At 47.3% G+C, this 15,896-nt stretch overlaps 1 protein-coding gene across 13 annotated transcripts in view; it reads right to left on the reverse strand.

Annotated features, from left to right (window-relative positions):
- The window catches only part of LOC101050982 (MLLT10 histone lysine methyltransferase DOT1L cofactor), a 242,437-nt gene that overhangs the window by 218,388 nt on the left and 8,153 nt on the right, over positions 1-15,896 (reverse strand). For 6 of the 13 annotated variants that reach the window (XM_074404935.1, XM_074404945.1, XM_074404944.1 and 3 more), the window contains exons 1-3: positions 14,252-14,342; positions 13,967-14,126; positions 9,387-9,466 (exon numbers count right to left, since the gene is read on the reverse strand). In XM_074404935.1, the coding sequence (XP_074261036.1) occupies positions 9,387-9,466; positions 13,967-14,126 (240 nt within the window). In that variant the 5' untranslated portion in view covers positions 14,252-14,342. Of the gene's footprint in view, positions 1-9,386; positions 9,467-13,966; positions 14,127-14,251; positions 14,543-14,933; positions 15,148-15,896 lie in introns of those variants that run through there. The other 7 variants (XM_074404932.1, XM_039478767.2, XM_039478770.2 and 4 more) reach the window with 7 other exon arrangements.

Raw genomic sequence — 15,896 nt, forward strand, 5'->3', positions numbered from 1 at the left:
CTTACTTCCTAACATCTTTCTGATGACATTATTATGTTCTCTTCTTGTTTCTCACTTTGAAATTTAAAAGATGTTCAATACACTGTTTGAATGCGCTGGTAACTGCTTTGCTTCTTGAGTAGAGCCACCACCACCATAGCCCAGCCAGATGAGTGCTCGGTGGACCCAAAGCCTCAGCTGAATCTGACCCCAAAAGCCACAGTGTGCTGTGTATCCAGAACACACACGGCAGATGGAGGAAGCATCTGAGATTAAGACCATGGCAGTTACAGGCATTGTGAAACTTGTTATTGTTTTTTCCTGCCAGGTGTTGTGTGTATGGTGACTTGTGGATTTATGTTTCAGTATACTGAAAACTTCCTACTTTATTCAAGAAATCTGTTCATGTTATAACACTTGATTAAAGAGGAAGTTTTTATAATTAAAAAAAAAATCCAAACACTAGCCAGGCATGGTGGTGCGCACCTATAATCCTAGCTAGTCAGGAGACTGAGGCAGGAAAATCGCTTGAACCCGGGAGGCAGAGGCTGCAGTGAGCCAAGATCCCACCACTGCACTCCAGCCTGGGTGACAGAGTGAGACTCCGTCTTCAAAAAAACCAGAAATAGTCAATGAGAAAGTGTGCAACTTAATTTTCGTTTGGGAGACAGTGTGCTTCTTCTAAATAACGAATGTCCATCTACAAAAAACTTCCCTTGGCCGGGCGCGGTGGCTCAAGCCTGTAATCCCAGCACTTTGGGAGGCCAAGGCGGGTGGATCACGAGGTCAAGAGATCGAGACCGTCCTGGTCAACATAGTGAAACCCCGTCTCTACTAAGAATACAAAAATTAGCTGGGCATGGTGGCGCATTCCTGCAATCCCAGCTACTCAGGAGGCTGAGGCAGGAGAATTGCCTGAACCCAGGAGGCGGAGGTTGCGGTGAGCCGAGATCGCGCCATTGCACTCCAGCCTGGGTAACAAGAGCAAAACTCCGTCTCAAAAAAAAAAAAACAAAAAAAACTTCCCTTACAAACCAACCTTTCCTCAGCCTCATCTCTTCATTTTTCTCTTTTCTTATACTTTCCACACAACAATCAAATCCTCTTCTGTCTTCCATGCCCTATAACCAAGGTTCTACCCAAACGAGGAAGCTGTATTTGCTGTCTCAAAAATGTTTTAGTACTTCAGTATCCCTGGCAGTATTGTTACTATCAACTGTTCTTTCTAAAAACCCAGTTGTCTCCGTTGTGACTGTACTTTTTTTTTTTTTTTTTTTGAGACACAGTTTCTCTCTTGTTGCCCAGGCTGGAGTACAACGGTGCAATCTTGGCTCACCACAACCTCTGCCTCCCAGGTTCAAGTGATTCTCCTGTCTCAGCTTCCAGTGTAGCTGGAATTACAGGCAAGAGCCACCACGCCCAGCTAATTTTGTATTTTTAGTAGAGATGAGTTATTCCATGTTGGTCAGGCTGGTCTAGAACTCCTGACCCCAGGTGATCCACTCACCTTGGCCTCCCAAAGTGCTGGGATTACAGGCAGGAGCCACCACACCCAGCCACAATTGTACTTTTAAGGTTCTCTTTTCCTGATAGTTCACCACCAATCCCTGGTAATCACTTTTACTCTCCCAAATGTGAACATTTATCTTCTCTAGCATAAAAAGGCATGTGGTTCCCAGTTTTCCCTCTATGCAGCTTCAACTCTGACTTTACTCTGTAACTGTATCCTAAATTTCCAGTACAAAAATCTTGGCAGCATCAAAACCAACATGCCCAAAACAGGTCTTTCTTTTCTCTTCACTTGCTCTCCTTCCTCTACTACAACTGCACTAATATTTATTAATGGTATCACCACTAATGAATGAGCACCCTGATATCTAAGAATCATTTTTGATTATTCCCTTTCCTTTACCTAACATCCATTTCTGTCATTTCATCCTTCAAAATGCTCCCTTCTTTTTCTACTCCCTCCCTTTCTATTCCCACATCTTCATAGTAATAGCATCCTAAGTCCATCTCGAACCTCCCCTTTCAAGTCAATTCTATATAGTACCAATTTACTTTTCTGAATCTTTACTGTTTGGTGTCTGTCAGGGTTCTACCAGGTCATAATCTCCCTTCCCTGAGAAGTGAGCTACCACCAATCCACAGAGTTCTTCCTGTGTCTGAGCAACTTGACCCTATTATCTCACCATTGCAAAATGGTCCAGAGCTAGGTACCTCATCCAAGCCAAACCAGAGCTGGGTTTTTGTTTTATTGTTTTCTCCAAAGGAACATGAGATTAGGACTGAATTTGCTTGCTTTTGAGACAAGAGATGGAAAACATCAGGAGCTGAGGTATAGTCATCTTTCACCATAGGAAGCAACACAGTAGTAAGAGTTTCATCATGTCCCAGACTCTCATAAAACATCTATTTTTCTTAAAGCTGTAGTATCCTTATCCACAAAATGAAAATAATATCTACCTCATAGATGTAATAGGATGCTTAAATGAAATAACTGTCATAAAACATTTAGCACAGTATGGCACACAGTAAACACTCAACAAGTTAGCTACTGATTGTTGGAACAAGTAGCAGAATAAATCTGCAGGAAGAAAAGAATGAGAGTAGGCATGCAGACAAAAGCAGAAAAAATATTCACAAGACTATTTCAGTTCCCTTTCTGGGTCAAATACATTTCCATTATTAGGATTCTTGGCTCCTGTATCCTAATAATAAAATGCCCTTTCTTTGCTTATTTGTTTCTTACAAAGGACCCTACCTTTTACAATTATACACTATAGGCCAAGCGCAGTGACTAACACCTGTAATCACAGCACTTCGGGAGGCCAAGGCAGGCAGATCACCTGAGGTAAGGAGTTTGAGACCAGCCTGACCAACATGGAGAAATCCCATCTCTACTAAAAATACAAAAATAAGTCAGGCGTGGTGGCACATGCCTCTAATTCCAGCTACTCAGGAGGCTGAGACAGGAGAATCACTTGAGTCTGGGAGGTGGAGGTTGCGGTGAGCCAAGATCATACCATCACTATTGCACCTGGGCAACAAGAGCAAAACTCAATCTCAAAAAAATAATTATACAAATACACATATAAGTATGTATGTATGTATAAACTATACACTACGGGGATTTTTAAAAGGTTATGGCTCTGCCTCTTTAAAAATCCTTGGACGGGTGTGATGGCTTATGCATGTAATCCCAGAACGTTGGGATACAGAGGTGGGGGGATCACCTGAGGTGAGGAGTTCAAGACCAGCCTGAACAACATGGAGAAACCCTGTCTCTACTAAAAATACAAAATGAGGCCGGGCGCAGTGGCTCAAGCCTGTAAACCCAGCACTTTGGGAGGCCGAGGCGGGCGGATCACAAGGTCAAGAGATCGAGACCATCCTGGTCAACATGGTGAAACCCCGTCTCTACTAAAAATACAAAAAATTAGCTGGGCATGGTGGGGCATGCCTGTAATCCCAGCTACACAGGAGGCTGAGGCAGAATTGCCTAAACCCAGGAGGCGGAGGTTGCGGTGAGCTGAGATCGCACCACTGCACTCCAGCCTGGGTAACAAGAGCGAAACTCCGTCTCAAAAATAAATAAATAAATAAAAAATAAAAATAAAAATAAAAATAAAATTTAAAAAAAATAAAATACGCCGGGCGCGGTGGCTCAAGCCTGTAATCCCAGCACTTTGGGAGGCCGAGGCGGGTGGATCACGAGGTCAAGAGATCGAGACCGTCCTGGTCAACATTGTGAAACCCCGTCTCTACTAAAGGTGCAAAAAATTAGCTGGGCATGGTGGCGCGTGCCTGTAATCCCAGCCACTCCGGAGGCTGAGGCAGGAGAATTGCCTGAACCCAGGAGGCGGAAGTTGCAGTGAGCCGAGATCGCGCCATTGCACTCCAGCCCGGGTAACAAGAGCGAAACTCCGTCTCAAAAAAAAAATAAATAAATAAAATAAAATACAAAATGAGCCAGGCCTAGTGGCACACGCCTGTAATCGCAGCTACTTGCCTGGGCAACAAAAGCAAAACTCCATCTCAAAAAAAAAAATTACAAAAAATTAGCCGGGGCCAGGCACCACGGCTCACACCTGTAATCCCAGCACTTTGGGAGGCTGAGGTGGGCGGATCATGAGGTCAAGAGATCGAGACCATCCTGGCCAACATAGTGAAATCCCATCTCTACTAAAAATACAAAAATTAGCTGGGCGTGGTGGCGTGCACCTGTAGTCCCAGCTACTCGGGAGGCTGAGGCAGGAGAAATGCCTGAACCCAGGAGGTAGAACCGGAGATCAAGCCACTGCACTCCAGCCTGGCACCTAGCGATAGAGCAAGACTCTGTCTCCAAAAAAAAAAAAAATTAGCCAGGCACAGTGACAGGCGCCTGTAATCCCAGCTACTCAGGAGGCTAAGGCAGGAGAATTGCTTGAACCCAGAAGGTGGAGGATGCAATGAGCCGAGATCACACCATTGCACTTCAGCCTGGGCAACTTCATCTCCAAAAAAAAAAAAAAAAAAAAAAAAAAATCCCTAATGGCCCCCACATTCCCACCAAATGATGCTGAAATAAAATGTCTCTCGGGCCGGGCGCGGTGGCTCACGCCTATAATCCCAGCACTCTGGGAGGCCGAGGCGGGTGGATCACGAGGTCAAGAGATCGAGACCATCTTGGTCGGCGAGGTAAAACCCCGCCTCTACTAAAAATACAAAAATTAGCCGGGCATGAGTGGTGCACGCCTGTAGTCCCAGCTACTCGGGAGGCTGAGGCAGGAGAATTGCTTGAACCCAGGAGGCATAAGTTGCGGTGAGCCGAGATTGTGCCATTGCACTCCAGCCTGGGTAACAACAGCGAAACACCGTCTCAAAAAATAAATAAATGAATAAATAAAATAAAATAAAATGTCTCTCTTAAAAACTTTTTTTTCTTAAAGAGACAGGGTCTAATTCTGTCACCTGTAGTAGTATGCAGTAGTGTGATTATAGCTCATTGCAACCTCAAACTCATGGGGCTCAACAGATCTTCCTGCCTCAGCCTCCCACATAGTTAAGACTACAAGTACACCACCGTATGTGGCTAAGGTTTTTTTCTTTTTGTAGAGATAAGGTCTCACTATGTTGCCCAGGCTGATCTCCAACTCATGGCCTGATCTCCAACTCAGGCATGATCCTCTCATCTTAGCCTCTTAAAGCACTAGGATTACAGGTGCAAGCCACTACACCCAGCATCTAATACACTTTTTTTTTTTTTTTTTTTTGAGACAGAGTTTCGCTCTTGTTGCCCTAGCTGCAGTGCAAGAGAAGAGTAGAAACGGAGTTTTGCCATGTTAGCCAAGCTGGTCTCAGAACTCCTGACCTCAGGTGATCCACCTGCCTTAGCCTCTCAAACTGCCGGGATTACAGGCATGAGCCACCACGCCCAGCCCTAATACATCTTTTAAGATAACTACCTTATTCACATGGACACTTTGACCATGTCCTTACCAACAAAAGAGTAGAAACAGGCAACAAGTGGCATCTGAGGCAAATGATGCTGGCATTCTGCCATTTCCTATTCATTATCTTCTCTATCTTGATACCCACCTTATTTTCTTAGCTTTTCCAGCCTTCAATCTATGGTGACACCCCCTGGAACAGCCTCTTCTCATTGTCAGTGTTTACTAATAAAGCATAGGTTCCATTGCCTAGTGACCTATTCACCACAAACTGTTAACATCATACACAGAGAAAAAAGTCAAAAGTGTAGCTCTAAAAAGACTTCACCAGGTCCTAAATTTTCTATGGTTGACTTCATGCTCCATTTTTTAAATCCCATTAGAATAACAGCTGTAATTCTGCTGCAGTGCATTCACACACACAACCAAAACATCATGAGAACTATAAAAACATTGCTCTGGGACCTGGCAGAGTGACTCACACCTGTAATCCCAGCACTTTGGGAGGCCAAGGGTGGGAGGATAACGAGGTCAGGAGTTCAAGACCAGCCTGACCAACACGGTGAAAACCCATCTCTACTAAATATACCAAAATTAGCCAGGTGTTGTGGTGCATGCCTGTAATCCCAGCTACTCAGGTGGCTGAGGTAGGAGAATCACTTGAACCTGGAGGGTGGAGGTTGTGGTGAGCCAAGACTATGCTATTGCACTCCAGCCTGGGCAACAAGAGCAAAACTCCATCTCAAAAAAAAAAATTCCTCTGGCCAGGCACGGGTGCTCACATCTATAATCCCAATACTTTCGGAGGCTGAGGTAGGACTGCTTGAGCTCAGGAGTTCGAGACCAGCATGGTCAACACAGCAAGACCTCATTTCTAGTAAAAATCAGGCTAGGCATGGGAGCTCACACTTACAATCCCAGCACTTTGGGAGGCCAAGATAGGTAGATCACCTGAAGTCAGGAGTTCAAGACCAGACTGGCCAACATGATGAAACCACAACTCCACTAAAAGTGCCAAAATTAGTTGAGTGTGGTAGCACATGTCTGTAGTCTCAGCTACTTGGGAGGCTGAGGCAGGAGAATGGTTTGAACCTGGGAGGCAGAGGTTGTAGTGAGCAGTCACTGCTCTACTGTGAAGTACTCCAGCCCACTACAAGACTCCAGAGTCTTGCTCTGTCACCCAAAAAATAAATAAATAAATAAATAAATAAAATAATAAATTAGCTGGGTACAGTGGTACAGACCTGTAAGCTGAGGCAGGAGGATCACCTGAGCCTAGGACTTCGAAGCTGCAGTGAGCCACTGCACTGCAGCCTGGGGAACAGAGCCAGACTGTCTCAAATTAATAAAAAGAATAAAAATAGCTCTGAGACTCAACACACTTATATAGGCCACTCAGCCATTATTTCTTTTTTCTTTTTTTTTTTTTTGAGACAAAGTCTCACTCTGTCACCCAGGATAGAATACAATGGTGCAACTTCGGCTCACTGCAACCTCTGCCTCCCAGGTCCAAGCAATTCTCCTGCCTCAATCTGCCAAGCAGCTGGCATTTCAGGTGCACACCATCACACCCACCTAATTTTTGTATTTTTAGTAGAGATGGGGTACGCCATATTAGCCAGGCTGGTCTCAAACTCCTGACCTCAGGTGTTCTGCCCACTTTGGCCTCCCACAGTGCAGGAATTACAGGCAGGAGTCACAGCGCCAGGCCCATTATTTCTACTGATCAAAAACTGCCCACACAAAAACAAAAGCTTCTGCTTTTGCTATATGCCTAGATAAAGAAGTTGAAATGTTTGTTTTCTACCTTTGATCTAATTCCATAATCAACACCAAAAGAAAGGAACTTGCTATAACAAGAAGTCATGGTTATTTTTTCTTTTCTTTTCTTTTTTTTTTTTTTTTTTTTAAAGATGGAATTTTACCATGTTGGTCAGTCTGGTCTTCGACTCCCGACCTCAGGTGATCCGCGCGCCTTGGCCTCCAAAGTGCTTGGATTACAGGCGTGAGCCACCACGCCCAGCCCAAGAAGTCTTAGAATAAATAATAAATGAATAAATACAATAAAATTTAAAGAAAGGAACTATCACATTTTAAATGGTAGTATGTTTGCATAACTCATGAAAATAAAATCTATCTATTTCCAGAAATCTAAATGGAAAAATGTTTGTGGCCACAAAGGATAAACATACCTCCCCCATTTTGTTTTTCTGTGAGAGAGTCTCTTACTCTGTCACCCAGGCTGGAGTCATGGTTCACTGCGGTCCCAAACTCCCAGGCTCAGGCAATCCTCCTGTCTCAGCCTCCAGAATAGCTGGGACTACAGGTGCAAGCCACCATGCCCAACTAATTTTTTTTTTGAGACATAGTCTCACTCTGTCACCCAGGTTGGAGTGCAGTGGTGCAATCTCAGCTTACTGCAACTTCCACCTCCCTCCTTCAAGTGATTCTCCTGTCTTGGCCCCCAAAGTAGCCAGAACTACAGGGGCACACTGTACAGCAGTTAATTTTTTGTATTTGTAGCAGAGATATGGTTTCACCATGTTGGTCACGCTGGTTTTCTCAAACTCATGACCTAATGTGATCTGCCCGCCTCAGCCTCCCAAAGTGCTGGAATTACAGGTGTGAACCACTGTGCCCACCCCCAACTAATTTTTTTTATTTTTCTTTTACAGAATCAAGATCTCACTAAATTCACCAGGCTGGTTTCAAACTCTTGCACTCAAGCAATCCTCCTGCCTCACCTTCCCAAAGTGTTGGGATTACAGGTCTGAGTCACTGGGCCTGGCCTACCTCCTTCGTTGTTTTTTTTTCTGAGACGGAGTCTTGCTCTGTCCACCAGGCTGGAGTGCAAGGGCTCAAACTCACCATACTGCAATGTGTGCCTCCTGCATTCAAGCCGTTCTCCTTCCTCAACCTCAAGTAGCTGGGAATACAGGCATGTCCCACCATATCCAGCTAATTTTTGTGTTTTTAATAGAGATGGGGTTTCACCAATGGCTAGGCTGGTCTCAAACTCATGACCTTGTGATCCACCCACCTCAGCCTCCCAAAGTGCTGGGATTACAGGCATAGCCACGGCACCCAACATCTCCTTCACTCTTTTTTTTTTTTTTTTCTTGAGATGGAGTATTGCTCTGTTGCCCAGGCTAGAGTACAGTGGTGTAATCTCAGCTCACTGCAACCTCCACCTCCTGGGTTCAAGCGATCCTCCTGCCTCAGCCCTCCTGGGATTACAGGCACCCAACACTGTGCCCCGCTAATTTCTGTATTTTTAGTAGAGACAGGGTTTCACCATCTTGGCCAGGCTGGTCTCAAACTCCTGACCTCATGATCCACCTGCTTCAGCCTCCCAAAGTGCTGGGATTAAGGCATCAGCTACCACACCCAGCCACCTCCTTCATTCTTATAAGAGGTTTACAAAAGTTCTGAAATAAGGTAACCAGCCAAGTAAAAAAAAAAACAAAAAACAAAAAATTTTTATGTTGGTTTGCCAAAGGGACTGAATGCCCAAAATCAGTGAGTGTTCAAAGTTAAACTACACATCCAAAGATGTAGAAAAAAGAATATTACAGTCACTAAAATTCTTGTGTTTTTTCCCCCATTAAACAAAACCTAACAAAATTATCAATGTAACTTCCTTATGATTCTACTGCCATTATATTTTAACTATGATTAGCCAGTGTAACCTTCAAACTTCTTGAGGCTTTGATTCTGTAACTAGTTAATAAAGCCCAAATATCACCATGTATTTTTATGCTTTCAAAGTATCCAAAATATACTCACTTGATTCCATTTGTTTTTCGGTTTTACAAAATCTGTTTAATACCCCAAGTCAATATTTGGCCTAAATTCTCTCTTACATTATCACATTTGAACAAACGACTGACAGCCCCGTAAACCGCAACATGAGTAAAGTTCCTAAGTTCCTAAGCTACTCACTAAAGTGTAATGTTTTTGATAAATAGTTCTTACCACTCTGGCTGCTCTCTCCTGAGATTCACATTTCCTGCAAAACCATGGTCCAGTGGGTACTTGAACAATGCCATAGCAAGCTGTTGAAAAATGAAATGTGTTAAAATGTTAAGATTCAAAGAACGATGGAAAAATCAAATACCCTTTCAAAGCCCTATTAATCTACCTGTCACTATTCAAGTAAACTACCTCTTTAGAGAGAAGTAAAACATCTTATATCCTATTTATCACGTATATAGCTTATTTAATTAAAAAGTAAAAATGTTAAGGCCAGGCGCCATGGTTCACACCCAGCACTTTGGGAGGCCGAGGAGGGCAGATCACAAGGTCAGCACTTCAGGATCAGCCTGACCAACATGGTGAAAACCCATCTCTACCAAAAATACAAAAATTAGCTGGGCATGGTGGCATACACCTGTAATCCCAGCTACTGGAGAGGCTGAGGCAGGAGAATTGCTTGACTCCCAACATCTAAAAATTAAAAAGGTAAAAATTTTAAGTGCAATTCTTTTGTGTTACCTCATCTAAATAAATCAAGGCTGGGCGTGGTGGTTCGTGCCTGTAATCCCAGCATTTTAGGAGGTAGAGGTGGGAGGGCTGCTTGAGTCTAAAAGTTCCAGAACAGTCTGGGCAATACAGTGAGACTCTACAAAACACTTTTTTTTTTAATTAGGTACAGCATCATGGCTCACGCCTGTAATCCCAGCACTTTGGGAGGTCGTGGTAGGCAGATTACCTGAGGTCAGGAGTTCAACCCTAGCCTGACCAACATGGAAAAACCCCATCTCTACTAAAAATGCAAAATTAGCTGGGCGTGGTGGCATAAGCCTGTAACCCTATTACTCGGGAGGCTGAGGCAAGAAAATCCCTTGAACCCAGGAGATGGAGGTTGCAGTGAGCCAAGATAGAGCCACTGCACTACAGTGTGGGCAACAAGAGTGAAACTCCATCTCGAATGGAAAAAAAAAAAAAAAAAGGGCCAGCCATGGGGGCTCACACCTATAAACCCAACACTTTGGGAGACTGAAGCAGATGGATCACCTGAGGTCAGGAGTTGGAGATCAGCCTGGCTAACCTAGGCATGGTGGTGGGTGCCTATAATCCCAGCTACTCAGGATGCTGAGACAGGGGAGTCACTGGAACCCATGAGTGGGAGGTTACAATGAGCTGAGACATGCCAGTGTACTCCAGCCTCAGCAACAGAACGAGACTCCATTCTCAAAAAATAGAACCTTAGCTGGGCATCCTGGCATGTGCCTATAGTCCCAGCTACTCAGGAGGTTGAGATAGGAGGATCACTTAAGCCTGGGAAATCAAAGCTGCAGTGAGCCATAAACACACCACTGCACTCCAGCCTGGGCAACAGGGTAAGACCCTGCCTCAAAAACAAAAATGTATGTTTATTTGTAAATACATAATGATGTGAATGCCCCAAGTGATCTAAGTATACATCACATATCTAATCACAGTCTTGTTTTAAAATTGGTTTTTAAAGTTAATAATTAGCTCAAAAAAGAAAATTTTCCAAAACTCTAAAAACACTTTTTTTTTTTTTTTTTTTTTTAAGACAGAGTTTCGCTCTTGTTACCCAGGCTGGAGTGCAATGGGGCAATCTCGGCTCACCGCAACCTCCACCTCCCGGGTTCAGGCAGTTCTCCTGCCTCAACCTCCTGAGTAGCTGGGATTACAGGCATGCGCCACCATGCCCAGCTAATTTTTTGTATTTTTAGTAGAGACAGGGTTTCACCATGATGACCAGGATGGTCTCGATCTCTTGACCTCGTGATCCACCCGCCTCGGCCTCCCAAAGTGCTGAGATTACAGGCTAGAGTCACCGCGTCCGGCCTCTAAAAACACTATTAACCGAGTTTCACATGAGCTTGCTAGGTGGAAATTTGAAAATATCTTAAATAGTGTAAAGTTGTTAAAGAATATAAATTCAGGTCAGGTGCAGTGGCTCACGACTGTAATCCCAGCACTTTGGGAGGCCGAGACTAGCCAAATCACCTGAGGTCTGGAGTTCTAGACCAGCTTTACCAAATTGGAGAAACCCCATCTCTACTAAAAATACAAAATTAGCCAGGTGTGGTGGCACATGCCTGTATTCCCAGCTACTCGGAAGGCTGAGGCAAGAAAATCTTGTGAACCTGGGAGGTGGAGGTGGTTTCAGTGAGCCAAGAGAGCACCCTTCCAGCCTAGGAAACAAGAGCAAAACTCTGTCTCCAAAAAAAAAAAAAAAAAAAGTTTGAGACCAGCCTGGGCAACACGGTGAAAATACAAAATTAGCCGACCTGGTTGTCCAGGCCTGTAGTCTTAGCTACTTGGGAGGCTGAAGCAGGACGGTAACCTGTAGTGAACTGTAACAGCAGCCTGCATGCCAGCCTGAGCAACAACGTTAAGACCCTGTTTCAAAAAAAAGAAAAAAGCCGGGCGCGGTGGCTCACGCCTGTAATCCCAGCACTTTGGGAGGCCAAGGCAGGTGGATCACGAAGTCAAGAGATCGAGACCACCCTGATCAACATGGTGAAACCCCATCTCTACTAAAAAAATACAAAAAATTAGCTAAGCATGGTGGCGCGTGCCTATAATCCCAGCTACTCAGGAGGCTGAGGCAGGAGAATTGCCTGAACCCAGGAGGCAAAGGTTGCGGTGAGCCGAGATCGCGCCATTGCACTGTAGCCTGGGTAACAAGAGCGAAACTCCGTCTCAAAAAAAAAAAAGGGGGCCGGGCGCGGTGGCTCAAGCCTGTAATCCCAGCACTTTGGGAGGCCTGTAACCCCAGCTACTCAGGAGGCTGAGGCAGGAGAATTGCCTGAGCCCAGGAGGCGGAGGTTGCGGTGAGCCTAGATCACGCCATTGAACTCCAGCCTGGGTAACAAGAGCGAAACTAAAAAAAAAAGGAAAAAAAGAGAATTCTTAAAACGTATGTGAGTATAAATGTTCTATCAGTCAAAAAACAACGCATAGGTATCCAAAACACAGCATCAGTGCCCAAAAACTTGTATTTTCATTCAGGTGTACTTCTAGGAAGGAAAATTTAAGATTCAAATGAAAATTTTCTATATTGGGATACAGAAATTATTATCAAATTTGGATCGTTTATCATCCAGTTCATAAGAAATAATAGCCTTCAAAATGAACACGGTAATGGAAATATATCAACCTATGACTTTAAAATCAGTAACTGGTTTTGACACGCATTCATGCCTGTAATCCAGTACTTTGGGAGGCCGAGGCAGGAGGATTACCTGAGAGCAGGAGTTCGAGACCAGCCTGGCCAACATGGCGAAACTCCAGTCTCTACTTAAAAAATACAAGAAATTAGCCGGGTTTGCTAGGGTGCGCCTGTTATCCCAGCTACTCCGGAACCTGAAGCAGAAGAATCGCTTGAACCCAGGAGGTGGAGGTTGCAAGTGAGCCCAGATCATGCCACTGCACTACACAGCCTGGGTGACAGAGCAAGACTCTATCTTGAAAAAAAAAAAGTAAAAACAAAAATGTCTGGGAATTAAAGCATTCTCAAGGTACGTTAGTTCACTACCTCAGAATCATCACCAGTGCATCTAAGTCTCCATTCCCAAGTGTGACACTACTTTCTCTACAAAATGCACTTTAGCACATATTCAAATTTTTCTGTCTCCCCTTTGGTGGTAGTCCTTTCCAACAGACTACTGTTGGAAATAAACATGGAGCCACCAAAAAAGAACATACACTGTTTTGGTCTGGATTCCTCACCACGTGAAATGGGGAAAAGTCGGCCACTTCAAAGGCCAGAAAAGTATCTTAGTAGTTTCCTCAATCTTCTTGTATATCCAAAAAACTCAGCAATTATTAACAACCAGAAATAAACTAAGAGGCTCCCCAACAGTCACTTGGCAGGGCCACCTCTTCCCTTCAGCCACCTAGGCTGGTGGTGGCCTGCTGAGCCCACTTCGCAGGCGCTGCAGCAGCTGTGCCACTCCCGCACGGGCAGGAGCGTCCTCTGCCATCGCCTCCCCAGGCAGCTCCCGGGCGGCAGCGGCAGCGGCAGGGTCCGAGGCTTCAGCGGGCCCCGCATCGCCCCCCCAACCTAGAGAGGCCAGGCGACCTTGGGCCTCCCCGCCCTCCCCAGCGCAGCGCCGCGTTCCCGAGCCCCTCTCCACACCACAGGAAGTCTCCCAACACTGCGGCAGACAGGCGGAGGAAGGCCAGCGGAGAGGAGGGCGCTCTGCGCTCCCGAACCCACATCCCTCGGCCCCAGGACCCCGGGAGGGGCGCGCGGCACCCCCGCCCCCACCCGGCCCGGATCCCGGGACGCGGCCGCCGCCCCGCCCCGCCCCGCCGAGTCAGCAGCCCCCGGCCCCAGGCGCAGGCGGCAGCCGACTGACACTTGAGTGAGAGCGGAATCACATGACAGTCCGGGCCGCACGCACTTTCTCCCACATGCACGGCCCACACCCCCCGCACGCCGCCACGGACCCTCCGCGTCCCTCCCGCGACCGCGGCACGGGGCGCAGGCGCCGGCGGTTGCGGCCCAGGTGGGGGCGGCGGTGACGGTTGGGCGCAGGCCGGCGCGGCCCGGCGGGCAGTTGGGTGTTTACCTTGATGCACCGCGACGCTGCAGCCGTGCCCGTCGCAATAAACCAGCGGGTTCTCGGCCCAGCCTCTCTCGTCTGAGCAAACGCAACAGCCTCCAATCATCTCCTTCATACTATGGGAGACCTCGTCCTCCAGTGACACGGGCCGGTCGCTAGAGACCATCTAAGAGGGAGTTGGGGGGGACCATTAAAAAACACATGCAAGCCGATTAGTGCTTCCCCCCCGCACAACCCCCTGCGCCCGCCCCGGCGCCCCCCGCCCGGCCCGGCCGCCCACCCCTCGCTCACTCGGGCTTTGCCGCTCAGTCACTCACGTTCCGCACAGGAGTCAGGAGCCATGTCCTTGCGGATTCCCCCCACCTCCCCTCCTCCTCCTCCTCCTCCTCCTCCTCCTCCTCCTCCTCCTCGGCGTCTTCCCTCCCCACCTCCACCCGACCGCTAACGCGGGCGCCCGGAGAGGGCACACATAATCAAGTAGGCCTCCGCACAGGCGCACTGGGGGGGCTCCCGCTGGGCCAGGGGCAAGGAGGGAGGGGAAAGGGGTTGCGCTTCCTCCTCCGAGCGTCACTCGGCGTGCGCGCCCTCCCTGCGGCGGGCGTGAGGGAGGAGGCCTGGGCGAGGCGAGCCCTGCGTGCGCGCCGCCGCGGCCGGCCGGCGCCTCCAGCCTACCTCCAGGGCCCCGTCCCCGCCCCCGCGCGGCACGCCGCCGCCGCGGTGTGCTGGGGGTGGGCGCGAGGGGAGCCGGCGGCGCGCGGAGGCCGGAATGAGCCGACGCGAGGGCGCGGGGGCGCGCACGCGGGGGCGGGGACGTCGGGGCCGCCCTCTGCAGCGCCGGTGACTCGGCCGTGTGTGCGCGTCGGGAAGAGGCCTGGGAGGCGGCCCGGAAGGCGGACTCCCAGGGCGGGGAAGGGGTTTTCTGTCTCCCAAGGAGACGTTCCGGGGGCATCATCTCCCTGCCCTGGGAACCTACCTGCCGGCCTTTTCCTCCAGGACTGGCCTGTGGGTAACGAGGGTGGGGCGAGTGTGCCAGCTCCCATGAAGGGTGTAATGAAGCATGGCTTCCTGCAGTTGGCCGCGCTAACTTCACAGTGCTGCCGCAGCCTCTCCACCCGTTAAATTCACGTCCTGGACTCTTCCCAAAGTTCACCCGCTGGAAGTGCTACCAAATCTGACGCCCATTTACGCACTACATGGGCCCCAGTGACAAACGAAAGTACATCACAGGCTGAAGGTCAAAAGCCCGGTTTAGGGCTGCACTCCGAGAGGGAACGCCAAGGCTCCCCTCAGCTCGCTGTGCAAGACAAATGGTTGTTTATCAGGAATTAGCAATATAATGTGATGATCTGGAAAATGCAGTTGTACTACACCAGAAGGAAGAAGGAACTCTAGCCCTCCTAGTCAGTCGCTAAAAGATAACACCATCAGACAGTGGCGTCTACTTTTGATGGAGGATTCCTCTGATCCGGTCTTTTCTCCAAATTTATACTTGGAAATGTGAGGTCATTTAAAAGTGGCAGAAAGATGAGAGCTCCCACCTCACAAACAAATAGAAAATGGATTAGGCCTATCTGCATAGATTAATTAGCTGGATACTGAGCAGTTTTAAACTGTAAAATCTTCCATTGTCGCCCCATTATGCATCCATATAAGCCCGATATTGATGTTTAAGCAAAAAATGTCTAATTAGAAAAGTTTAACATGAAATCAGAATTACGTATAAATTGTTTAAATGACAAGCCCAGTTAAAAGACGAATTCATGACTTTTGATTAATACCTTGCAGGTACAAAATGGTTGTTTAGCAGGAATTCTCAGTATAAATGTGCTGATCTGGAAGATGCACTTTCGCAATCCTAAGGCATAGAGAACCCCAGTTCTCCTAGTCGGCTACCAAAAGATAATATAATGGTTTGGGCTTTAAAAGCTTTCTAAAT

The sequence above is a fragment of the Saimiri boliviensis genome, chromosome 8, assembly GCF_048565385.1.
Source record: "Saimiri boliviensis isolate mSaiBol1 chromosome 8, mSaiBol1.pri, whole genome shotgun sequence".
NCBI classification, from domain to species: Eukaryota; Metazoa; Chordata; class Mammalia; order Primates; family Cebidae; genus Saimiri; species Saimiri boliviensis.